Here is a 25,380-nt window from a genome sequence, read left to right as displayed (position 1 = left end):
CTGACGGCAGTCGAAAGTAGTAATTCCATTAGAACTGTGTTTAGGGGGAGGGAAGAGGAGCAGAGAACTTAATTAGTTCTGTCTGAAATCAGGACTGCTGGTATATTAAGAGAACTTGGAAGTTTCCGGAGTGTCAAATATACCTGTAGTGGAACTTACAAACCTGCACTGTTTCACAGACCACACTTAAAGGTCTGCATTTCCATGGGAAGGTTCTTCTATGAAGTAATGCTTAAACATTGGTATTATCCTTTTGTGTCTGACTCTGTAAAAATAACCATTTCAGAGGCTGGATGCAGCTTTCAGCAATTTAACCTAGAATAGCCTTTATCTCAAACAAGGTGTTTTTGCAACATAATGTTGAATATGGTGTGCATTGCTTGATTATGCATTTTCGTAACTTCAAATTTAGAATTAAAGCTGTCCCAACTTGGCTTACAGGCATTAAATATGATGCAGAGAAGGAAGAAAAATACTTGCAGGATAATAAACAAAAGGAACTGGCAAGAATTGAGGAAGCATTGCAGAAAGCGGCAGAAAAAGGTACTGAGTTAATAATACAAATCCCCATTGGAAATTGAGGACTTACACTGTGCTATGAAAGAAAAGTCTTGCGTTGTGATTGACTTCATAAGTTTTGGGTTTTTTCAAGTGTGTAGCTAATCTTGCTACAGTGCTTCGACAAGCCTTTTTCCTCTAAAGCGTGAAAGAAATGTTATTTGTTTACCATTCATTTGTCCAGTCGGCTTCCATTGGAAATGTGAATTTGATGATCTGGTATGTCTTTTTTTTTTCTTCTCTTTTTTTTTTTTTTTTTCTTAAAGCTCTAGGGGAGCAGGACCAAAGATAGAAACTGCGTGAGGCTAATGGTTGTTATCTTGCTTTAGATCTTCAGTAATAGGTGTTTAATAATGTGTTTTAGAGGTGTGACACATGTTCTTTGCTTAAAGGAAGCTTTAAGGAGAGTGGTAAGGTTTGTAAAGTTTTACTTCAACGATAGTGCTTTCCCTTCAGTTTCTGCTGTCCTTTATGACCTCTTTTCACTTGCTTGAGGAATGAGACTCTCTTGAGCAGGAAATAATAAATGACACAAGAAAACAATTGAACATGAACATAGGAAACTTTACTTACACTTTGATGTAGGTCTTTTAAAAAGTTTTAAACTTTCAATTATAGGTTAAAATAATTGATTATTTCACTCCAATTAACCTGATTTGTGGTTTTGGTTTTTTTCTTTTTTTTTTTTTTGTCATAACAAATATCTTTAACAAAATTATGGTATAAATTAGGCTTGTTTGGACAGAAACCAAGCTCAGAGATAATGAGAGGTAACTACGTACGGTAGGAGAAAAAGTTATTACTGAAGTTTTTGTCTGAAGTGAGACCTGTTTGTTGGGTGGTACAATGGTTCTTAAGATGCATCTCTGGGATACCTGTAATGCTTGCAAGTCATTTGCCTTGGAAAAGTTACTGAAAAAGAAATGACGCTTAGAATGCTTGGAAAAAGATAGATAGTTTGATTGTAATCTCTTTGCTTATTTAATTTTCAAGTTACAGGGCTCTCTACTGCCTTGTTCCTGCTTTGCTAGTTTGAGATACACATTTGCAGTTTCCTTCAAACAGCAATCTGGCGGTCTGTTTACAGTGGAGAAAGAAGTCTTATTGTATTCCTTGTCTTTAATATGCCAGAAACTGTATGAGAGCTAAGACAGCTTCAGTGATTGAATTTTGCAGCCATTACTTCATACTGGGGCAAAGGAATGTTCATGGAGGTTTAACCTTGGTTGTGTAGGACTTGGATGTAAAGCAGCAGTGTTGCAGCAATTATTCTTTGCACCAGTAGCAATGGGATTAAGGGGTAATATAACGAGAAGAATTTAACCTAATGGGCACTGCTTGAGGAATTCCAATTCTGGAACTTCATATAATTAAGAGTGAGTCAGTGCACCTGATAAGTTGTCCTTTTTTTTTTTTTTTTTGAGAGAAACTACATCCAGCATTTGTAAGGCTTTTGAAAAAAAATCATATAAAAATGATACTGTAGTAGCTCAACTCCTTATATAAAAAACGAGAATGAGATTTAGTCATGTTTTGCAGTTTTAAACTTCAGCCTTGTGAAGGAAAAGCTAGAGGAACATTCGAATTGTATTATTTCAAACTGTAGTTATCCTCTCAGTCATACTGCATCATGATCTTTATGCGTCCTTTCCAAGTAGAGATACTTTATGATCATATGTCTGTGGTAGCTATTTGTGTTTCTGGTGTTGGACTAGAATGTTGTACTCGGGAGGACTTGTGTAGTTCTTGCACGAGCAGATCCGTTGCTTTTGCTAGATACATAAGTCTTAAGGCCCAAGATGCTCTACTGCACCCATAAACTTCTAAGAAATTGATCTCTTTCTGTAGGCTTTTAAGAGCACACAATAGCTGGTGAAAATCCAGGAAATGTATTGAATAGAAAGTTATCAGGGTCCATGAGGTCTCAGCTGGATTTGCTTTTCTGATTGGTGCTCAATTTACATTAATGTGTTTAAAATCTTTGTTCAGTGCTTGCATTTATTTAAGATTCTCTTAGCATAAACCAGAGTAGGTTTTCTTTGGACATGCTTTTCAAATATTGAGCAAAATGGTCATGTCACTGTGTGGTTAGCGTGGTGTAATGGGGAATTGCTAACAAGCTCTGCTGACACAAGCTGACAAAACATTATTTTCTGTTTTCTAAGCTATTAAAATCTGTCAGTATCAAAACTCATATATAGAGACCAAAGCTTGCAGCTCTTGTCTTTTGCTGGTAAAATGAAAATTGCATAATTTGCTGCTGTAGATAATCTTTGAAACTAGATATTCTGAAGTGACTGTGTCTGTCAGGTACTGTAGTGGAAATACTGATGTGTCATGTGAGTTTTGTAAACTTAACCTTAAATCAGGAACTGATTTCCTTCTTTTAAACAAACCACATTTTTTTGCTTACTTGCTGCCATGTGGACCAAGGCACTCATTCACAAGATTCCTTGTATGGGTTGGAGAGCCTGATTTACAAGGACAGCAAGCCTGGTGGGTATGCACGGTTAGTTACATTTTGCACATGCATGGTGGCTATGCAGCTTACATTTTTAAAAACATCTCCCCCGCCCCCCCAAGCAGCCAAGTGTAGAAATGAAAAAACAATACCAGTTTAGTAAGCACCCACGTATTGGTGGTTCTAGGAATAAGATTTTAATGATTGTGGATTCAAGTGGAAACTTGCAGTGACTAGTTCTGTCTTAATTGAGTGGCTGTTAAAGAAGACTACGAGACCATTTAGAAAGATTTCCATCAGCCATGTCAAGCTTAAGAATGTTATAAAATGCTGACAGCATTCTGCTGTAGTTTTAAAACACTGTCTTTAGGTGGTTTGAGAGTAGAGGGTAATTACTGTTACTTAAAAGTGTCTGGGCCTAAGAGGCTGGAAGGTCAGGCTGTCTTGAAACTGTGGACAGGCAAAATGAGCCAAAGCAGGTTGAGGGCATTCAGCATACTTTTCCCTGGTTCTGTTTGTTTGGATTGCTCTCAAGTTTCCATTGAATTTCAGAGGAACTATTATTATATTGTACCTGCTGTGTTTCTATCTTCTTGAACCAGATTTTCAGAAATTTATTCTTAGCCAAAATTACTTGGTGGGTTTTTATCTGAGTGTAGGTTTAAAATGAGCTTAAAATCATGCGTTTAGTTTCTCCATAGTAATGGGTGCAGGTAATCAAAAGAAAAATCATGTTGCCTGAGTTTTGTCATACATGGGAGTGAAAGCCTGCGAACTACAAATTTAATAGTAAGTGAAGGAAGCTGTCTTTAAAATATAATTTATGCAGGTTTACTTGTATGGTTAAAAGAAACTACCCAAAAGAAAACATTGTTTCTATTTGGGATAGTTTTTCCTTTTTGTTGTTTGTAGGGTGATCACCTTACCTGCAAGACGGGTTGAAGTCTTGGCAGCCACTTTCTCCTCCTTTGTTTGAAGAGGCATGCAAATTACATGAAGATGAAGTTCTTCCCCGAAGTTAAATGCACTGTTGCACTTGCTTCCTTCTTGCTTTAGTGGGATACACCCTTCTCATGCTACAGCCACTTAAATTTAAGCGCAGGCAGCACTACTGCTAAGTTGTGTCCCCCCCCCGGATGGCCAGAGAGGGGAAGGAAACAATTCAACTCACTAAACTGGTTTTCTTTAGAAATATGGAGAAATAAAAAACTTTAATTACTGAAATGGTTGGTGTTGTGTGGGTCATAATTTGTGTGTAAATAATAGCATATAATTTAATATAAAGCTTTTAAAGAGTCATCATTTTTGTATGCCTTTTTTTTGCAGTTGCTGGTATAATTCTTTCTGATTGCTTTCATGCCATACCATGATTAGCATGAGAAACATATTGAAAAGTGGTCTTTGGGTTTCCACGTACCCCTCAAACATCATAACCTGGAACTTATGCCTTTGTATGCTAGAAGCCTTTTCTGGATTTAAACTTCCATGGTTTTTTTCTTCCCACATGTTTATATTATTAACTGTTCATTATGCCTTTGCCTGAGGTCATTAAATAAAGAACAAACAGTTGGATTACAGAAAAACTACTTATTAGAAACCAGGATTTCTAATAAGTAGTCATGGCTCTATTTTTAGCGCTCTCTTGTACATAAGTGATTTGGAATTATGTTATGGAATGCACTTATGAAGAAGTCTGGGTATGTGTTTGCTGAGAAGCCTGGTGTTTATTTGTAATTCCTCAAACTCTTGCGGCGTTACATAGGGAATATATGAAAGTTGGATTAAGTGCTTTGACCTTAAAATTGGCAGGATGATTGGTCCAGTAGAAATTTGGTTATGTAATCTAAAGTTTTTACTGACTGCTTAGTTTACCTGGTCTTTGAACTTTAATGACTTTTTTTTTTAAAAAAAAAAAAAAAAGGCAAGGCTTAAGTTGCTTCCCTGAAGTGAATTTAGGTGTACATAAATTATGAAAAACAAGGCTCTGTGCTATGAGAAGTAGTTGATTGCTTCCTTAACAGATCAGAAATTCTTTAAAAGCTTTTAGTGAGACCTCACTAAGGCATTCTGCTTTAATACAAGCTAAACTATCTTCCACCTTTTCTTATGCTTTCTTACTTTTCTGCTTTACTAACTTGAATTTTATCCTTTTCCCAAAAAATTGCTTGCACTGAAAAAGGACGTAAGCGTAAAAAGTATAAAAGGCATTTTAAGAGACCCTTTAAAGGTCACGATCGCTCAAAAGGTGGGTAAAAGTTACGGCTTTTAACTTGTTTGAGGACTTTTTTTTTTTTTGCTTTCTGTTTGGGTTAATTTTTCTTAGTCTTGGATATAGAACCATAGAACAGTTTCAAATGGAAACCAATCATTGAGTCCAACCTTTGTCCTAGCTCTCTCAGCACCACTAAACCATTCCTTAAGTACAATATCTACCTGTCTCTTAAACACCTCCAGGGATGGTGACTCCACCACCTCCCTGGGCAGGCTGTTCCAACGCCTGACAACCCTTTCAGTAAAGACGTTCTTCCTAATATCCAGCCTGAACCTCCTCTGGTGCAGCTTAGGGCCATTTCCCCTTGCTCTATTGCTTGTTACTGGGGAGAAGAGACTGATCCCCGCCTCGCTACAACTTCCATATATATCCACTGATAGCTGTTTTTCTCCTATTTGAAACAGAGGATGTAAATTGGAGAGAGCTCTTTTTAGCTGTTTATCCATTCTCTGGATCCAATAAGACTGAGGAGCACCCTTGTTTCTGTCTACTTGGATAGCTGTGTCTGTTTCTTCAACTTGAGCTATCTGTAGCATTTCCAACAAAAATGTACATATTTGGTAGGCTGATTAGTGGCACTTTTTGCTGTGACTGTTGGAAAAACTGCCTGTGGAAGAGAGATCTGTTTGTCTAATTTTTGTAATATTCCAGTAACAGCTATGTGAAGTAAATCTGCTGCTATACTATAATCTGATGTTATAGCAGTAAACAGTCTTTTTCAGCACATTTTAGCATCTGTTCTAAATAGCTAGCATAGTGTAATGACTGATATTTTAACAGCAATGAAATTTATGTTTTTCCCCACGGGGATAGTCAGTGTCCGTAAGTACCAAACCATGCAGGTCTTCAGTATTAGCATGGGACTACGAACGGGTTGCTGTGGGGTTGTACTGTTATGTGTTTGATCTTCGAGGAAGCTGCAGCATAAACTTGTAATCAGAGTAAGAGCTTCGTGGGGACCCTAGATAAGCTTTGTAAGGTGTCAGACTTCTATTGCTGCTGGTAGCTGCAGCTGTCTGGAAAAATATGAATGGGTTGCCTGCTTGCAGTTGAAGGTCATGAAGCTTTGATAAGCACTTCTGCCTTTTTTTTTTTGTTGTTTATCGGTATTGTGTTGGTTTCTGTTAGTAGGGAGTGGGAGTTGTGAAGAAATGATTAATAGGAGGAAATGTGAGTTGCGTATAGAAGTGGCATAGTATTTTTTGTTTTTTCTGAATTGCTGACTAATTTTTTTCCTTTAAATCAAAATAGTGTTAGATCACGTTCAATAGTGAAATATTTTCATTTTTAAAGGAATTTCTTGAACGTCTCTTAGAGCTTAAAAAAAAAATCCCGATTTTTATAGCAAGATGTACAAAGTTATGTATCTGTGGTGTTCAGTGTGCATTGCATATTTAAAAAGCTACAAAGAGTTAAAGCAAGCAGAGAAGTCAAACTCAGAGTGCAACCCTAAATTTAGTCAAAACATGCAGTCCTTATTTCTCGCTGCTTGAATAGCCGTAACTGTTTCTTCAGCATGAGCCATCTGTAGCCCTTACAACGAAAATGTGCAAGCTTGGTAGGCTGATTAGTGGCATTCACTGGGATAGCCACTTTGTAAGGTACTGAACAAGACAAGGTAGCCTATAAGGATAGCTAGAGAACAAGCAGCTCCTCTGCCATATTTTGGATAAAATGTTAAGATACTCAGCCTGAGGTGATATTATTTTTAGAGTTATGTCATTAAATAATGAGGGTCTGTAAATAATTCCCCGCTGCCTCTGCATGTGTACGTTTATCTTGGGTGGAATGCTGAATTTCTGTGGGTATGCAACTTCAGCTACCCTGTCTTGTTCAGCATACATTCAAGTATCACTATGTGGCATAGCGAAGTCTGATATGGACCTATCTTAAATGGTCATAGTCTAATTCCAGTATGGGAGAAATGGAATATTTCAGAGTAACTGTTTCACTTATGGTATGCCAGCTTTTTAACTTGAAAGGCTTTAATGGACTGGTCTGTTGTGGTGCAAGTATCATTTCATCTGGCTATTCAAGGGTATTTTGTGCTAAATTACACCAGCTTACCTATTTGCATGTTGAAACCCCTAGTTAATTGCTGAGGCGCTCCTCTTAAGAAAGAATCTTTTACCTTGGAAGAGTGGGGAGAGGTATATTCAACAAGAACTTGCTGAAAGCTAAACTGTTTTGACTGAAACTTAGACACAGGTTTTCTGATGGTTATGTTGTGCACACATAGCTAATGCCACATGTTTAGAATATGAATGTACAGAAAAGGAAAAAATATGCAAATATATAATCAAATAAGTGACATGTGTATGTTAGGTATTCATGTTAGAGTAAACATTAAGTTCACGTTAGTATAGCAGTTCATGTTGTTAAACTCAAGATGCAACTATTACACTGAATGCTTTTTTTTAAATTACTGTTTTAGACAAGCCAAAGGAGGAGAAGAAAGATACTTTCTTAGAAAAGCTTGCAACTCAAGTTATAAAAAATGTGCAAGTCAAAATCACAGGCATTCATGTTAAATACGAAGATGACGTAAGTAGCTGGAACATATTCTCTTAATTTTAAATTTGACTCTAGTGCAGTCACGATTGTCTAGTTCATAGAGAGAAACTGTTACCTGCCACCTTGAAAAAGATGCTGTGTTTTTTTCTGCACCTCTTCAAATAAAGTACTCCAGATACGACTGAAAGCCAGAAATATTTTGGATACGTGAAACAGATATTCTCTCTTTGGCCTTGTCCAGTGGTGCCTTGCTCACTAAGTGTGGATGGTGGCTGTTTGTGTATGCAGTTGATGTACAGAATTTTTCAGTGTCCTGGGTAAAGGCCAGAATGGCAGAAACTGATGGGGTTACTGATGAGTCAGAAGGCAAATAGCTGAAAACACTTAACTGATAAATGAGAATGTTATGGAAACCAAACTGGTGTTATTCTAGCCTGCTTCCAGCGTCCTTTAGGGAAATGGTAATTGAATGTAAAAGAAAAGCATTGCATGTAGAGTATTTCTCAAACCTATTTTGTGACTGTTTTCAGAGACACTAAATTTAAAAAGTTGGGAGGAATGGAAGTCATAAAATGATATAGCTGACTGAGATGTAGTACCCTCTGTAATTCTTAGTTCTTTCCTGTATGAAGATTTTAGAAGCCAAAAGGAAATTTTTAGCTTGAATTGAAGTCCTAAGTCTTTATGCTACACCCATATTAGTTTTGGCCCAACTTAGGGTGTTCCAAGAATGCTTCATCTAGAATAACCAAAGGAGGATCCTCAAAACAGCTCAGGATTTTGGTCAACTTTAAATGATACATCTCTTTTTGCAGCAAGAGAAATAAATATCTGTTATTTTTCTATTTTTGTAGATCACAGATCCGCAGTGTCCGATTTCCTTGGGAATGACATTGGGCGAGCTTAGTTTACTGGTAATGTGTGTGTACATGCATGTTCTTATGTTTTTGATAAACTTGTCTTGGAAGTAGCAGAAAGGAGAAGCAACGTGTTAAGATGATACAAGGAAAGTATGCGTACAGCTGGAAACAAAGGCAATTGTTTCATGCAAATCAGTTTGTGCAAATAGTACTTGAAGTTTTTTCAAGCAGAAGGGAGGGTGATTGAGGAACATCACGCTTTCTGAGACTAGTGATTTGTTCTTATGATCCAAGTGATCTTTAAAGCTGGATGTTTATTTTCATACAGCAGGTTATTTCCAGGCCTAATAAATAAGTTAGGGCAATTGTTACATCATGATGATAAAGAATGTGGTATTTTGCCAGCCCTTTTGAGAAATGGGGAGGAGAAAATTTCAGATAATCCCTGTTTTCCTTATATGTTAAGGATTTTATGAGTAGGATAGGGAATTGAAAATCAAAATAAACTGACATTTTGTACTGAAATTTGACTTGTGTATATGCAGTCTAGAGAAACTGGCTTCTGTAATTGGGTAGCACTAAAATGATGCATTCTGTGCCTGAAAGTATAGGATAAAACTGCAAATGTGTTATGTAAGATGAACTTTTATCCCTTTGAACTTTTAGACAACAAATGAGAACTGGACACCTTCTATTCTGAATGAAGCTGCGAAAATAATATACAAGGTAATGTGCTGGTTTTCTTTTTCCCTAACCAAGTGAAGATCTTGGAGAGAAGTAATCTGGGGTTCTAAGTAAAAATTGGAAAAATAGTTTGCTTTGCGAATTCTCCTGTTTTTCTTAATTTTGCTGTGTGTTTAAACAGAAGTAAAGCACAAATAACTGGTTTTATGTAAGGCATGAGTTTCAACTCCATGATTTAAATAATTTCCCTTAAATGCAAACACTGATCCCCCTCATTAAATGCATTATACAGCAAGTCTGCATGGTAACTGTGATTCCAAAGAGCTAGTTTGTATGCCTAATGTAATTGGGATTCTCGTAGCTAAGCAGTCTCTCTGTTCTCCCTTCCCCCAACCCCATGCTGAAAGGAATATGCAGAGACCTAAGAAATTATAGGAATGATATAAGAAGGGTTTTATAGTCCTGGCTTCTTTATTAGTCCGAATGTTGGTTTTGTGCACCCTTGCCACTGCAATCCGGAGTCATATTTAACAAATGTGCATGAACTTGTGTGCTTTTAAGAACTTGCTTTTCAGCAATTCACACTTCATTTCAAAAATAGTATCATAAGATTAAATACATCACAATGCTAATAGTGGATTTGCTGTCTAATCTGCTTTCATTTTGTTTTCTTTCTTCACAAATGGAAAGCTAAGTTCATAGAATGGGTCGAGTACTGAGTATGGAATCTGTTGAATGTTTTCTTTCCTGTGCAGCTTTTGTGCCTGGACAGCCTCAGTGCTTATTGGAACGTACACAGCAAAATGTATTATCATGGCTCCCGTGAACAAATACTGGTAACGTAGAAGAAAATGCATTAAATAGTACTATGTTCTATAGCCGTTGCAGTATTCAAAACTACACCATGCTAGTTTCTGCCCCACTCCTCACACTTATGCTCAACTGTATTCTGATACCAGTCATATGTTAATCCGTTGCACCATTGATAGTTAATATTTTTTGGTGAACTTCGTATGTTATCAACCCCTATAAGTTTTAGAAAAGGTCAGAAGCTGCGTCTGTGAAATCACGTTCTGTTGGCATATTCATATTGACTTCCTGCTGTTTACCCACTACTGTTTACTACGTATCTGGGCTATATAAACTATTACATAGCTATTGTAATGAAAAAGGCAATATTGAGGTAGTAAACAAGCATAGAATTAATAAAAAATTCAGAATATTAGATCTTTATCAGAAGGGGAACTTGAGTCATTTGTTGCCTAGGTTGCCTAAGCTGCATGGCTGAAATTAACCAATAGACTGAAGTCAAATAGAAAAACAAGGTGTTAAAACAAAAAGGGTGTTTTGCTTTTTAATAAATCAAAGCGTGGGTAGGTAGGTATCCATTGTCAGACCTAAACAAAGAAACAAAAAATTGCGGAGACGCTGTTGTAGTAGTGCTTTAGGTTAGCAACCCTTATGATGGGAAGTAGCTTTGGTGAAATTGTGAAGAGCTTTCATAGAATAAGCTATATGGATTAGTTAATGAGTATGCTGTGCTTGACAGACAGAAGAGGGTCACAGCTTTAAATGTGGAATGCACAGTAGGACCGGATAATGAAGACTTTTGAAAATTAGGTTAGGGTGGAACATAATTAAGGTAGAATGTATGGAAAAAGTGATGCTGGAAATACATTTTTTCCAACTTGATGAAGCTAACTCAGGTGGTGTAGAGACTAGAGAGATAGATGATGGTGCTGCAGTACAGATGAGATGCGGTGTGAGGGTAAATCAAGACAGAACGCGAGGCCTGTACCTTAAAATGGTAATTACAGGGAAAGAATAAAATAAGATTTGTGTGTGGGGGCTTCCTGGAGGCTATGTCTATTTTTTTTTTTTCCTGATTCATTCATCTTTTGAGTTCCTGTTAGCTAGATGAGCAGTGGAATACTGCAACTTGCAATATTTTAAGTGTGTGAAGTACTTGTTTTGCTTTCATTTCATTGCTGTGTTATCCTCTAAGTCTTACTTTCCCAGAAAAGGAACTGGCAACTTTGGCAGTATGTATAGAGCAGTTGTATAGACATAAATTGTGGCTGAGAGCACACATGCTCTTTCTGTACGTCAGCTGAGGACTTCTGAGTAGCCAAAGTGCCATTACTATTAAGAAATTTATTTCAGGTGGCCACTTCCTTCATGTGGTTAAAAGAGCTTATTCTTAGTAATGAGAAACAGTTATTCTAGTGAGCTTTTGCGCAGTACATTACTGAATATCTTAGGTTCTGAAAGTAAACTTTAGAACTTTGTTACAAAAACAAGTCACTTCGCTTGTAATAGCAGACACCTGATTACTGTGTTAGTAAATGAAATTAATCTCATTTCATTTTACTGTGGAGAAGATCAGATGTGCAGTGCATGCTGTCTGTATATCTGCCTTCTATTTCTGGTATGAATAAGTGGTCTCTGTGCAAAAATGGTACAGTTTTGACCCATTATGTTTATAAAGGTTATACAGATATTCTGGTGTATCCTTGTACAGTAATTGTTTCCTTTTTTCTTTTGTGATCATCTTTTACAGGTATCTTTATTTTTGTTTTATTCTCTCCATAACAAAATATACACTTAACCTGGTGAGCTCGGTACTAGTATGGAAGGTTGAATCAAGACTCTGAAGTGTTTAAAACCAACCAGTTGTTTAATGTTCTTGGAATCTTGTCTGTTCAGTGGAACTTGAAACCTAAGTCCTTTTGTTTTTGTTCTGGCTCCCCTTGTAAGGCACTGTTTATTGTCTCAAAATTGGGGTGTAAATTCACTGTATGTAGAAGATATTATGAATATGTTGATTTCCTGTCTACAGTCTCTTGCTTTGTTCTTTAAAGAGCTATATTTCATCAGAGCCCTTCCACTTCTGCCTTTTTAGTTCAGCCAAAATGCTTACATATTTTTAATAATGGCCAAGTTAGTTTAGCAATGGGAGTCTTCAGAATTACCTGTCTGTGGATGTTTTCTCTGTTGTATCTCAGTCTGAAGTGAAATGTAAACACAAACCAATACACAGTTTCAACTGACAGCGGCAAGTCTTAGTGCTTCAAATGTGTCATTTCAGCACTGTCAGAAAGATCCTCTGTGAATCAGTCCTTGACATGCTTGGTGACACGTGGCTTTGAGGGCTTACCTGACAGCTTAGATCTCAGTCCTTTTCAAGGAGACTTCAACTTACTATTGACTAAGCTGCAAGCGAAGATGCTGGTGTGGTTTTGTTGAACTTAAGTTTTATATATCAGGAAGTACCACTTTCTATTCCATCATCAAGCAAGATTTTAACAGGTTCTTTCTGAAAGAATTGGGAGTTTTGACTTCCATGACTGTAAAATGGAGTTGCCTGTTACGAAAGCCTGTGGCATGTCTTGCATGTAAACTTCTTTTTGAGTGCTGAGGCAGAGTGATTCCCATATAGCAAATAGTATCCAGTGTTCTGACCACCTAGTGACTTGAAGCATCTTGCCACTTGCAGTTTTTCCAGTTCTTGAAATCCTTAGCAATTTTGGTGCTGTATACCGGTATCACTTTGTATACTGCCATCATCTCCATTATTTGTATTTTTTGCATCTTTTGACTGTTTGATGACTCCTGATAGTTTAAATTTCTCAGTTGTCATTAGTCATCTTTGTGTCCTTGTGTCTAAAAGGGGAGGAGAGGGAGAGCAGGAATAAGCTCAGAACACATCTGAGAAGGTTTGAAGAAGCACAGGGGAAGAATGGAATTCATCGTGGGCATAAGAATACTTGTGTAAATACTCTCTCCCACTTGCTAAGTGCTCTGTGCTTCAGAATTTTAAAACCAATACAGGAACTCAACCAATAGCAAATAACACATCTTGTTTAGTAACATTGTATGTATTAAATATCTGGATACATTTTACATGTAATTTTTAGTGTAGTTTGTTTCCTGGAAAGCTAGGTCTTCCATCCAGACAAGCTGTTTTGGTTGTAATTTTAAGCAATGTTATCAGGAAATGAGATTTACTGTAGTAGCTAATTGGTCTATGTTGTAGTAGCAATCTGTTACTTGCATACAACAGTCTTCATATTTAAATAACGTGAGTATAAGGCTGGTTGTGAGATTAGCTGTTTTGTACTTAATGTCATTGAAATTTAGCTTTTGTTAATACAGATCAGCAGTCAGGAAATACAGGTTGAACTACAAATATTTTTAATGAGAAAGTATACCTTTTGTAAAAAGAAACCAGTTTTTAAATAAGGAACTGGGAAAAGGATTAGGTTGAAGAAATTCACAGTTACAAAATATTTTCCTTGTAAAAAAAACCCTCTTAATATTGTCAGTCTTTATAAAATATAATGGGAACAAGCACTTCATCTGCTTTCATGTAATAGCTAATATGTACGTCTTCCTAAAAGCAGGCCTTCTGCTTTAGCTCATTGTGCCATTGCAATTCTGAAACTAGATAAAATGTTTGGGCATGAATATAGTGTTCTTGATAGATTGCCAAAGAATTATAGCATCGGACTGGCCTCATTTTGAATTAAGACTCTGTTCTAGCGTATTTCTCAGGCCTCTTGGGCTGTTCTGTTCTTTTCCTGACTTCTTTCTGTCTTTAATTCCTCTTGTACCTGTAGAATACTAGAAGACTCTAGCGGCCTCCTTATGTGCTAAAAATGAAGAAGGGTAGAATGTGAATAGATACTCCTGGTACCTTCAAGGAGTTTAAAAACAAATGCTTTATCCGTTATGCTATGTGTTTGAGTGTACACGAGCTATATGTTTCTAAATTAACACACATTAGTTGTTACTGCAAGATTTAGACAGAAGTTGAATAAAAACTGTATAACCTTCCACTTGATATGAGAAACTTAGAACTCATTTTAATCTGGTGTGTTTAAACTCTTCACTCTTAAGTGCTTGTGCTATGTTAGCTTTCCCATTTAGGGGAAGGAGGCCCTTGCAAAATACATGTGAACTGAAGCTGGTCTGCTCCAAGCTTAGAGAACTGTGAGCAAGTAATGCTCTTCAACAATTGCTAAACAGTATCGTATTCCTTCACAGGATCAGCTGAAAAGAGGAATTCCATGTAGTGGTAACCAGCCTCAAGACTACCAGTATAGTAAGTAAGCTATGAATGAGTGAATGTAAACTGTTCTGAGCACGTTAGTATACAATAGCCTGACCTGATCATGCAGGCGTGCCCGTGCTAACTTTATTTTACAAAAACTTAAACATGATAGAACATAGTAGAGCTTATATGCTTTTTGACTACTGCTGGGCTATCTTAATATTTGGTAAGAATTGCATCCTGATTCTGTGGATCTTGAGCATACACATTATCAGTACAAAGTGGTTGATATATCAGGCAATGGAAATAAGTACATTAAGATTGCTTCCCATACTTTAATTGTAAACATAAAATTAATCTCAGGTTTTTTATCTTTAAGTTTTTAGACCAGTATCAGCTTCTGCAAGACTGTATATCAACCCGTATGCAGAAGTAGAACTAAAAACTCCCAAGCTTGATTGTAATGTAGAAGTACAGAGAATTGTCATTGAATTCACAAAGCCACAGGTAAGTTATCACCTGTTTCAGAGTTTGTGATGAACTGTAGGACTTTTTGTTGGATTATGTTCTTCTTTGGGGATTTTCTGCTTCTATACAAGTAGACTGTCTCAACTGTTTAGCAGTAACTGTGGGGAAAAGTGTAGGATCATTTTCCCTTTGTGTAACAGTCACTTCCAGGTGCTAAATCCTGATGCTCTGACCCTGTTAGCTGTGGACCCTCTGGGCACCATCTGATCTGTAATCAGCCCTTCCAGTAGCATTCTTTTCACACAGAGAGTGGAGTCATTCTTAGGAGTAGCCCTTACCTTATAAAACTAGAAGTCAATGTTACAACTGCAGAGATGCAAAGATACAAGCAGAGGTGGGAATGAATGGAGTATGCTGGCTGTGGCCACACAGCCTGCTGAAGTATCAAGGAACTCATTTAGTTAGCTCCCTAGCAATGTTGGCGTTTTTGTTGATTCAGTGATAATTCACAGGTAGTTTGCTAGATAGCTTTTTAGCTCTTATGGATGACAGAATGTAATCTGAGTTCAAAACAGTACCAATAAGGTTAACCAATGCAAAGGCAGTTCTAAAATTGGGGAAACTGTATTGACAAATAAAGAAAATGCAGTTGGTTTGAGAAAGCCTGAGACTTTGGACTGAGCAGGCTAAGAGAAATACAAACTGCTTTAGTTCTGCAAGGAAACTGGAAATTCATACGGTGGTGTCCTTTGAGAGCCATGGGTATCGCTGGTCCACTTTTACACGCTAATGAAAATGCATAGGCTTAAATTTCAGTGTAGTTTGGGGAATACTGAAGACTGTAGTATACATGTACATCAAGCACTGTGTGCAAAAAAATCTGAGCCTCTGCTAAGAACCTTGTTTTCCTGTGTTTAGTACCTCAGCATGATAGACCTTCTGGAGTCCATAGATTACATGATTCGCAATGCACCGTACAGAAGATTTAGGCCAAATGTTTCTCTCCATAAAAATGCCAGACAATGGTAAGCTGTGTATGTTTGTGCATTCTCAGTGATGGGCAATGGGTGCAAGCTGGAGCACAGGAGGTTCCACATTAAGATAAGGAAAAACTTTCCCTGTGAGGGTGACAGAGCCCTGGAACAGGCTGCCCAGAGAGGTGGTGGAGTCTCCTTCCCTGGAGGTGTTCAAAACCTGCCTGGATGCGTTCCTGTGTGACCTGCTCTGGGTGGTCCTGCTCTGGCAGAGGGGTTGGAATAGATGATCTTTTGAGGTCCCTTCCAACCCCTGACATTCTGTGATTCTTTGGGAGATGCTGGAGTCCTCTCCAGTCTCTTCTTTCTCCTTTGTGGTTAAATGTAGTTTTAAAAGTAGATTGCATGTATCATTAATGGCTTTCACAGAGCTTTGCTTAGCCCAGTAGAAAAGGCTTGCAGGAGAGAACACATGAAAGAACCAAGTGATGAAAATCTGACTTGCAAAGCTAACGCTGGTCCCCAAAATCTCTGAACAAAATGACGATGTTGTCTCTAGAAGTTAGAATATAATTTTAGAAAGACCAGAGGAAAAAGCAAATGCATTACAAGGGAAACATGCATGCCAACTGCAATTTTTAAAGTTTTGAGCTGATATGCATTTTTGTAGGATTTTTTGAAGGACGAACTGATGCTGATTATCAAAGTGCTTAAGTGTACTTCATGCTGTTACAGCCCAAATTTGTGAACATGAAGTCGTTAGAGAACGCAGATTTGTAGTTCTTCAGGCATTAAATATAAGCCCTCAGTCCATTTTTGAAAAGTAATGTTGAAACCATTAGAATTTTTGTAACAAAGTTACTCAAATGACAAGTGGTAAACAAAGTGTTCGCATATTAATAAACTATCTTTGCATCTTTTAAGTTGTAATGCACAAACGAAATGAGAAGATGCTTACAAGTGTGGAATTATTGTAGGTGGAAATATGCAGGTAACAGTGTTCTTGAAGTTCACATCAAAAGACATAGTCGAATGTGGTCATGGAGTAACATAAAACAACATAGGCAGCTTCTCAAGAGTTACAAAAGTGTGTACAAGAACAAGCTGACACAGAGTAAACTGTCAGAAGAAACACAGAGACAAATTCAGGTATGTGTTTTTTCTCTTTGGAGAAAGTACAATTTGGTCCCTCTAAATGATTCTTAAATATATGTGACAGTAATCGGGGTTGGTGGTTTTACAAAAGCACAAGAGGACTGTGGAAATACCAGTTCAATCCAAAGTTCAGTGTAACCTGTTGTGGAAAGAAAGAAAATACTAGTAAAGTGCCTTTTAAATAATCCCTTTTTGGTTGTGGATTATTGAACTTGGATGCATTCGATGAGATGCAAGACTAATCTATTTAAAAAAAAAAAATTAGACTGCCTAACATCAGGTTTCATCTTGTATTGAAATTCTGGGTTGGGGATACCCTTGAAAGGAAAGGAGCAGGTCTAGAAAGAAGTTGGAGTGTAAATATGAAGGAGCTGGTAGAGAATTTGTAGTGGTGAGCCTTTCCTAGATGTGTTTTCATCATCCATTTTTACAGGACCTCGAAAGGAAGCTTGATGTCTTCAGTATAATTTTAGCAAGACAACAAGCACAAGTTGAGGTAAGAAATAGTTTTTGTTCAGTAATATTGTAACACTTCAGATAGGATGGTTTTGTCATGATAGTGTCTTGTAAAAATTTGTGCTGATGAGTATGGTAGGATAGGGAGGTGGGAAGGCAAGTTTCTTATCCTTCTAGGACAAGAGTAAATCAATTTCCAAACTGGAAGCCAGTTCCAAAAATCTGCCATTGTGTGCACAGTGTTACTGCTACCCACTTTGTACCATTCAGGGAATTGTCTAAGGGTGATGATTTAATGATTCTTCTCTTCCTTTGACTTCTGTTATTCAAGACTGGTTCTGCAGCTGTTCAAGATCTAACATGTACAGCTGTTCTCATCCTACCTGCATCTTTAGATACTCTCTTTCTAGGGGACAGCCAATCTAATTAAGACAGCTCCAAGAGAATTGTTAAAAGGTAGATGAAGTCTCTAGTTGCGTTTATTTTGGAAATCATTTGTGACACTCAACAAGGAGTTGCATGTTATAACATTATGAAAAGTGTTGTATCTGCAGTTAAGATCAAAACAACCTAGCACACTTATAGGGGTAGCTCAGAATAGTTGTCTTGTGAGAAGCATGCTACTGGTAGCTGTTTCCCTAACATGAAAGTTAATCTCTGTAGTTGCATCATATAATTGCTGTTCATGCCAATGTAGCCTCAGGGTTTGTCTACACATCAGGAATGTCTGTAAAATGAAGAAGGAAAAATAATTATTTTCTTATATTTGAGATGCTTGTGGTCAGACCTTGATTTTTAAAATGCAAAGTGAAAGCCTGAGTACAAATTAAAAGTTTTAAATATGTGTAATGGTGCAGGATCAGTCTCCAGGTTTGCTAGTACTAGATTTAAGGAAAGTAATTGCTTCTTGTATCCTCTTAAATACTGTGCTTTCATGTGGTTCCTGCCCTTTTGTAGTCTAAATACTAATGAAGCGTGTAGAAAAAGGCCATCCAAAGTAGAAGTAACACATGCTTGTTTCCACACACACGTACACACATGCACGTGCCCCCCCCCCCCCCGATCTTCTTTTTGCATCTGTCTGATGAGTCAAAGCGCTCTTAATCCCTTGCGGGGTGGTGTTGCTGTTGATCAGTTAAGTGTCTGTTCAACATGCATAAATGTATTGTTTACAGAAAAACAAAATCTATAGTAATTCTATTCATTATGTATTTTAATGTCTGGTTTGTAGACAGTAAGATCAGGACAAAAACTACTGAAGAAGAAAACCACTGAAGTAGAAAAAAAAAGTGGAGGATGGTTTGGTAGTTTCTGGGGTAAAAGAGAATCTAAGAAAAAGGAAGATGAAGAATCACCTGTTGCTGAAAGTAGGTGTAGACTGTAATGCACTGACTTCTATAGAAACTTTTAAGTTTTTATATACATTAAGTAACAGTATGTTTTGCTTCCTACTATGCAGAAGGAGAGAGTATGGCATAAACAGTGCAATATGCTGCATTGATCCATTTTATGGTACTACTTACTGTTAATTAATATTGAGCTGGCAAATAAGGCGTACTTCTGAAATGGCCATATGCATTTCAGGAGCTTGGTGAAGAGAAGAGTGTGGAGCTTATAGCTGTAGTGTAATAGGTGATGATTGGAATACGGTGTTCTGGTGATTTGTTTTCTGGACCAGAGATTTGTTCTAATAGTACTCCTCAAATCTGTTTTCATCATTGGGAATTACGGGTTCTCTTGTAATATAAATTACCCGGGTTTCTGCTACATATGTAAGGCCATATATGAAGGCTGCTTCAGTGTAAATTATTTTACAATATGGAACTTAGTGTAATATGAAGAATCAAATAAATGTGTCAGCATAACTTAAGTACAGTAGAAAACAAATGGCAGGAAAAATGCGTATCGTTATGAATTAAAGTGCAAGTTTTTGTGGGTTTTTGGTTTTTAGCCATTGATGAACTAATGACACCAGAAGAGAAAGCTAAGCTTTTTACTGCTATTGGATACAGTGATAGCACCCATCACCTTTCCTTACCAAAGCAGGTAAGCAACTTCTTACGGGGATGGTTTAAAAAAAACCAACAAAACCCAGTCAAATAGAAAAACCTTTTTGATTGATGCATGTTAGCCTCAAGGCAAGCAGCAGAATGTGTGCAGTGCAGTGCAAGTCAAATCTATGTTGAATGTGCAAAGAAGATTAAAAAAAATAATTAATCAGAAAAGACGAAGAATGGCCAGTGTTTTCTTTGGTGTTTTTCTGCCTTGTGCACAACCCTAATCTGGAGTGATTTAGAAGTAACAGAAACTGGATGATAGATACCTATTTGCAACTTGAAAGAGAGCAAAAAAGCTAACTGTAAATGAAAAAAGATTCCATGTTAACTTTTTCATTGGATCTGTTTCTTTTGTGGTGAAAACTAAATTAGTCTGTATGGTCTTTTTGTTTTGGTTTTTTAAAAAAAACAAAGTCAGTTTGATTCTTATAATCGAATAGTTGTTGTTTATATAAAGGTGAACATTAGTGTGTGATTATTCCATGTTTGACCCAATGTTTATAACTTCCAGGGATGCTTTTGTTAAAAGGATCCTGTTATGTTTCTATTAAAACATTTGTCCTAATGATTAATATTAGGAGATTTCAGTTGAAGTACTTTTTTTTTCTACTACACAAAGGGAAGCAGAAAAGTAAAAAAAAAATATTTGTGACAGATTTTTTTTGCTTGTTAAACAGAGCAATGAAAGTAAAACTTTACAGGTATGGTATTCTTGAGAGGGCTTATAGGAAGAAATCTAGAAGGTAGAAAACTAAGAAAATGTGAAATGGTAAGGTTTCTCTTAGTATACTTATTTTCTGTGAGCACTATTACATTGCTGTTTTAAATCTTAACATGACAGGTTCTTCTGCTTTAAGTTGCTCATCACTTACAGAAGCACTTTTTACATTAAGACAATTTCCTTCAAGGACGATGTTGTCTCTTCTCCCAGCAGGCCTCACCTCACCCCAACCCAACACTCCAGCTTTCCAGCCTTGTATATTTTTGTTAAATTTAATTCTTATAAGTTTACATGTGCCTCAAACAGGGAAGTCCAGAATTGTTGGGAGTGGAAATATGAAGGCCTGTGTGCTATTGTATGAACTGGTGTTCCTATCAAATTGAAAAGAGCAGAGCAGCAGCAAGCACGTTGGCAACAAAGAGGAGACATAACCCAAACTGTGCCCAGTACTGGTGCTTTTTTTTTTTTTTTTTCCCCCCCTCTGTTTCATGCTTTCCTTGCTTACCTGTGTAGAAAAACTTCCATTTTTAATTTGGACAAATTAAGTGTAAAGGTGCTTTTATCTCTCTCAGTACCCTGAAGAAAGATGGCTTCAAATTCAGATAGGAAATATCATTTGATTCTTCTTAAGTTGCTGAGTGGCACAGTCATAAAATGTGTCAGGAAGCCAAAACCCTTTCTTGACACGGTTGAGACATGACAGTCAGCAGCAAAAACAAAGGCATATGTGCAATGTCTTCTAAAACGTAGTTATTTGATGGGATTATGATGATTTTGGTTTTTGACCTTGCTAGCTTTCTACAGAGTGCAGCTGAGTGTAGTTTAGCTACGCTTGCTTTCATGGTTTAAAAAAGCTTCCCTGAATCCTGAAAAGAGATACAGACTGTATCTGCTCTGCATTTGTTGAAATACACCGTTTTAAGTTAAAGAAATGACTGACAAGGGTTGAAAGAGACTGAAGACGCTATACTTTCCTTCCTACATAGGGATATATTTCTTACCTTAGTTGACTGAAATAGCTTTAAATCCCACGTTTCGTTAGATTTGTTGAAATTAAAAGTTCCGAAAATTTATTCATATCAAGATGACTAATTTTAATTTTCTCTCTCCTTCTCACTAGTATGTTGCCCATGTTGTGACACTGAAGCTGTTAAGCACTTCTCTTACGATTAAAGAAGACAGGAATGTGGCAGAAACTCTTAAAGTACAGATAATTGATCTGAGTACCAAAATATCACAGCGCCCAGGAGCACAAGCCATTAAGTAATTGAACTAGTATTTTCTTTTTGTAGAAACATCCTCTTCCCCACGCCCCCAACCCCCCAACTTTTAAAATGTTTTATTGGGTAGTGCCTTATGTTGTATATTGACTTTTAAATTTATGGGCATTCTGCAGTTTCACTCTTTTGAAGTTACTGTCGTGTAATTTGGTGAATAACATAGAGTGGAATGAAGAAAGGAATACTATTTGTTGGCCTTCATAAACAATAATAAGCTCTTTATGAATCCAAGTTTTGAAGTGCTGAATATTGCTTTTGGGAAGTGATAGCTAAGCAGCGTGAAATGGTCTGGTTAACACTCCAGCCAAGCTGCTGAATGTGTTGCTTCTTCTACAGAAATGAAAAAACAATCTGTTGTGGGTAGGAAATTAACCAGCATGTAGGTAACAGAGTCCTTCCTGTGTTTTAAGAGAGGGCACACCAGAAATATTGAACACAAATTATTTGATTATACAGTCAATGAGTAAGATTTTTGGTGACTGGAAAATGAGTCTGTGCACTTTTCATGCTTTCATTTGACTCTTGAAATAGTTTTGCTAAAACCAATTTTTGGGAATATTAAAGGTGCAGCCTGAATGCTGCACAAAAGTAAAAAGAGCTTTGAGAATATTTTACATAAATGTGTGCCATATAATTTGATTGGCAGGACTGAAACAGTAGAGCCAGATGCTTTTGTTGATGTTAAGTTTCTGGAAAAATATCTCAATGGAACCAGGCTTGTGCCATTGATTATGCCCAAACTGTGTTACCTCCCAGAGTCAGGGATTCCAATGGTTGGAGACTCAGGACCTGAAAATCAGTTTCGTATCTAATAGGTGGTACTTGGGACAAATGAAGTTTGTGTGGTTTGGCGGTGTTCACGTGGCTTGCTTTCAGAGGCTTTTTTCTACAGACTCCACTTAACACTATTGTCAGGGAAGCTGTCAGTAAAGAACACCCATTTGCACCAAAACAAGTCCATAACTCATTTTGAAATCAGTAGTTAATATTGCTACTCTTTTTCACCTGTGGAATAAATACTCTGCCTTTCTTTCCTCTTGCAACTGATTCTCTTAATAAAAGCTGAAGGTCATACTCAGTCCACCTTGTAGACAGCAGACGGTAAAAAGAAAATAGCACCGTTGTGTTGCTGTGAACAACTTGCTTCCTATTTATTTTTCCAGTTTATTAGTGTAACAATTTCTTAACCGTGTGGTATGTTAGTGTTGTAAGGCTAGTCGTGTTTGGCTTTATCAAAGGCTTTCTCATCTTGCTTGTCTTTTGTAGATGGAACTGTGTTCTATATTCTAATTAAGTATATTTAACTCTTCATCATCTTTAGGGTTGAAGCAAAGCTTGAAAACTGGTACATCACAGGCCTGAGACAAGAAAACATTGTACCGTCTCTTGTGGCTTCCATAGGGGATAGCGAGTCTTCCCTACTTAAGATAGAGTTTAATGTTAACCCAGAGGATAGTACTGCTGACCAGAGTCTTACTATTGAATCACAGCCTGTGGAAATAAAATATGATGCAGTGAGTAGGAACCAAAACTCTTACCTCTTTTTCTGATTCTCCTTTCTCTGACATTATTCCCTTTACTCTGTCAAGATCTATTTTTGAGTTTTTACTGAGTGACTTCAGTGTATATTGATAATTCTTGGTTTTTTTTGTTTTTTTGTTTTTTTAAAAAAGAGAACAATAAATGCAATGGTAGAATTCTTTCAGACAAGTAAGGGAATGGATCTTGAAAGGTTGACATCAGCCACATTAATGAAGCTGGAGGAAATCAAGGAAAGAACTGCTACAGGTAAGATGATATGAAATCTTTCCTGAGGTGAACTCTTGAATGTCTTCAAATGTTTCAATATGATTTTCTAAACACTTTGCTTATGTTTTGGTGGCTGGCTGAATACTAGAGTTGGGTTTTTTTCTTCAGCTTTTGACTTGGAGGATTAGTGGATGTTTTGTGGGAAGGAGCATGGAGTTTAGTGAGAAATCAGTAGAATGTTACAGAAGTAAGTCTTTACTCCAGCTGTGTTATCTTTCAGATAGATAGCATCTCTTTTATGTGTTGACTGGCACAAATGTTTCACTTGTGAGTAGCATTTCAATTTTAATGTCCCTTCCTTTTTATTTAAGGATTAGTTCGTATTATTGAAATGCGGAAAGTCCTTGACTTGAAGATTAATCTGAAACCTTCCTACCTTGTGGTTCCGCAGATGGGTTTCTACCATGAAAAATCAGATCTGCTGATTTTGGACTTTGGTACTTTTCAGGTATATAAATGACCTCTCTTATAAACTCAGAGGAAGAAGATAGTCTTTTCTCTTACCATCACTGTCATCTGAAACAACCTTGTTTTCAGAAGGCAGAGATGATCATCTGTGTGAATGTGTTTTAACTTAATATATTTCTTTGCAAATAAATTTTGGTCAGCAATTTGATCAATGCTCAGAGCTGTTGTCTTTGACATACTTGTACTAGTTAATCTCACCAGGAAACGTTTTCATTTCGTAATCATAATTGTAATAGCTTATCATTTAGTAGCTTTCATTTCTTCGGCAAAACACATGAACTTTGTTTAGTTTTTTGTAAAATGACAGCTTTTTGTTAATGAAAGAGAAGATAATTTTTCTCTTGGAGTTTGGAAGTTGATACCATTGTTCCAATAAAATTGAAGGATTACAATAATTTAACTTGATTTTAGCTGACTTATTTTACTTTTACTCCAGCAGTAAACTAATAAGTAAAATTCCTTTTGCATAACTTAAGTGGATTGGTAGAAGTAACAAAAAATATTTATACTTATTCTTGATAAGTGTGAAATGAATTAAGATCTCTTCTCTGTAAGAGTCCAAATGTCAGTCATAAACTCCTGTGAAACATCTGTTTTGTCTTCACTAGAATTAATAGCATGTGTATCTAAGTTTTAGACTTAACTTTATCTTGTCCTTTATGTGTTCAGCTGAACAGCATAAATCAAGGCAGTAGTCAACCTTCTAGCTTTTCGTCTTTAGAGGAGATTATGGACAAAGCTTACGACAAGTTTGATGTGGAAATAAAAAACGTGCAACTTCTTTTTGGAAGAACAGGTAACAAACCAACATAGTTGCTGTTTACTCAAAAGACTGATGAAGGCTATCTACCTGTAATAAATAAATAAATGTGTTTTTAAAGAAAAAGGCAAACCAAAAGCAGTAGTTAACTAAAAGATAGATGATTCTATGATTATAATACACATATATGGTATTAAAGTGTGAAAAAAAAATCATTAGTTTCTCTTCAAACAACTGCTTGCTTTTTGTTTGGACTTGTATGTCATCCCCTTACTTTGATGTCAACAAGCAACATAAATGCATAGATCTATTGTGTTTTTCTATCATATGCAGGAAAATACAGCTAAAATTTGCCTTAATACTTTGTTTGGACTTCGTTTGTGCAGTCAACAGATTGCTAGGTTACTGTTTTATGTTTATGTTTCCATGTATCTCTCTATTTTTTTAGGGTTCTGTGTTGAGATAGGTCTTTTAGTGTTGAATTTGGCTTAAGGGTGCTAAGGCAATATAGTGTTAAGAACTATTGAAAGTGGATTCAAATGCTCTTAAAATACTTAACCCAGATTGTTTTAGGTTTCTCTAGCTTGTGAGTGGGTTCTTTATCCTTTTCTGGTGATGCCATTTGATTACCTTAATGATACCTTAATTAAACCAATTAGCAAGTGATGTTCTTTTATGTAAATTTACTGAATGTTTGCAGGTGAAGACTGGAAGAAGGCTCGTTTTCAACATCCATCAACTTTGCACATATTACAGCCTATGGATATTCATGTGCAGTTGGCAAAATCGATGGTGGAAAGAGATGCCAGGATGGCAAAGTAATATATTAA

General features: G+C 36.7%; 1 protein-coding gene across 3 annotated transcripts in view; it reads left to right on the top strand.

Moving 5' to 3' along the window:
* VPS13C (vacuolar protein sorting 13 homolog C) overlaps positions 1–25,380 on the top strand; it is a 96,682-nt gene that overhangs the window by 5,373 nt on the left and 65,929 nt on the right. For 2 of the 3 annotated variants that reach the window (XM_086471595.1, XM_086471596.1), the window contains exons 5-22: positions 442–543; positions 7,726–7,835; positions 8,660–8,719; positions 9,332–9,391; positions 10,105–10,185; positions 14,396–14,453; positions 14,782–14,909; positions 15,789–15,895; positions 16,822–16,993; positions 17,433–17,495; positions 18,687–18,822; positions 19,407–19,501; positions 21,354–21,496; positions 22,835–23,027; positions 23,187–23,301; positions 23,634–23,770; positions 24,460–24,586; positions 25,251–25,368. In XM_086471595.1, coding sequence (XP_086327721.1) covers positions 442–543; positions 7,726–7,835; positions 8,660–8,719; positions 9,332–9,391; positions 10,105–10,185; positions 14,396–14,453; positions 14,782–14,909; positions 15,789–15,895; positions 16,822–16,993; positions 17,433–17,495; positions 18,687–18,822; positions 19,407–19,501; positions 21,354–21,496; positions 22,835–23,027; positions 23,187–23,301; positions 23,634–23,770; positions 24,460–24,586; positions 25,251–25,368 — 2,005 coding nt within the window. Of the gene's footprint in view, positions 1–441; positions 544–2,991; positions 3,055–5,198; positions 5,265–7,725; positions 7,836–8,659; positions 8,720–9,331; positions 9,392–10,104; positions 10,186–14,395; positions 14,454–14,781; positions 14,910–15,788; positions 15,896–16,821; positions 16,994–17,432; positions 17,496–18,686; positions 18,823–19,406; positions 19,502–21,353; positions 21,497–22,834; positions 23,028–23,186; positions 23,302–23,633; positions 23,771–24,459; positions 24,587–25,250; positions 25,369–25,380 lie in introns of all 3 variants that reach the window. The other variant, XM_086471594.1, reaches the window with a different exon arrangement.

Source organism: Leptosomus discolor, chromosome 11 (assembly GCF_034619465.1).
Source record: "Leptosomus discolor isolate bLepDis1 chromosome 11, bLepDis1.hap2, whole genome shotgun sequence".
Classification (NCBI taxonomy): Eukaryota; Metazoa; Chordata; class Aves; order Leptosomiformes; family Leptosomidae; genus Leptosomus; species Leptosomus discolor.
This window is presented reverse-complemented; position numbering and strand designations above follow the sequence as displayed.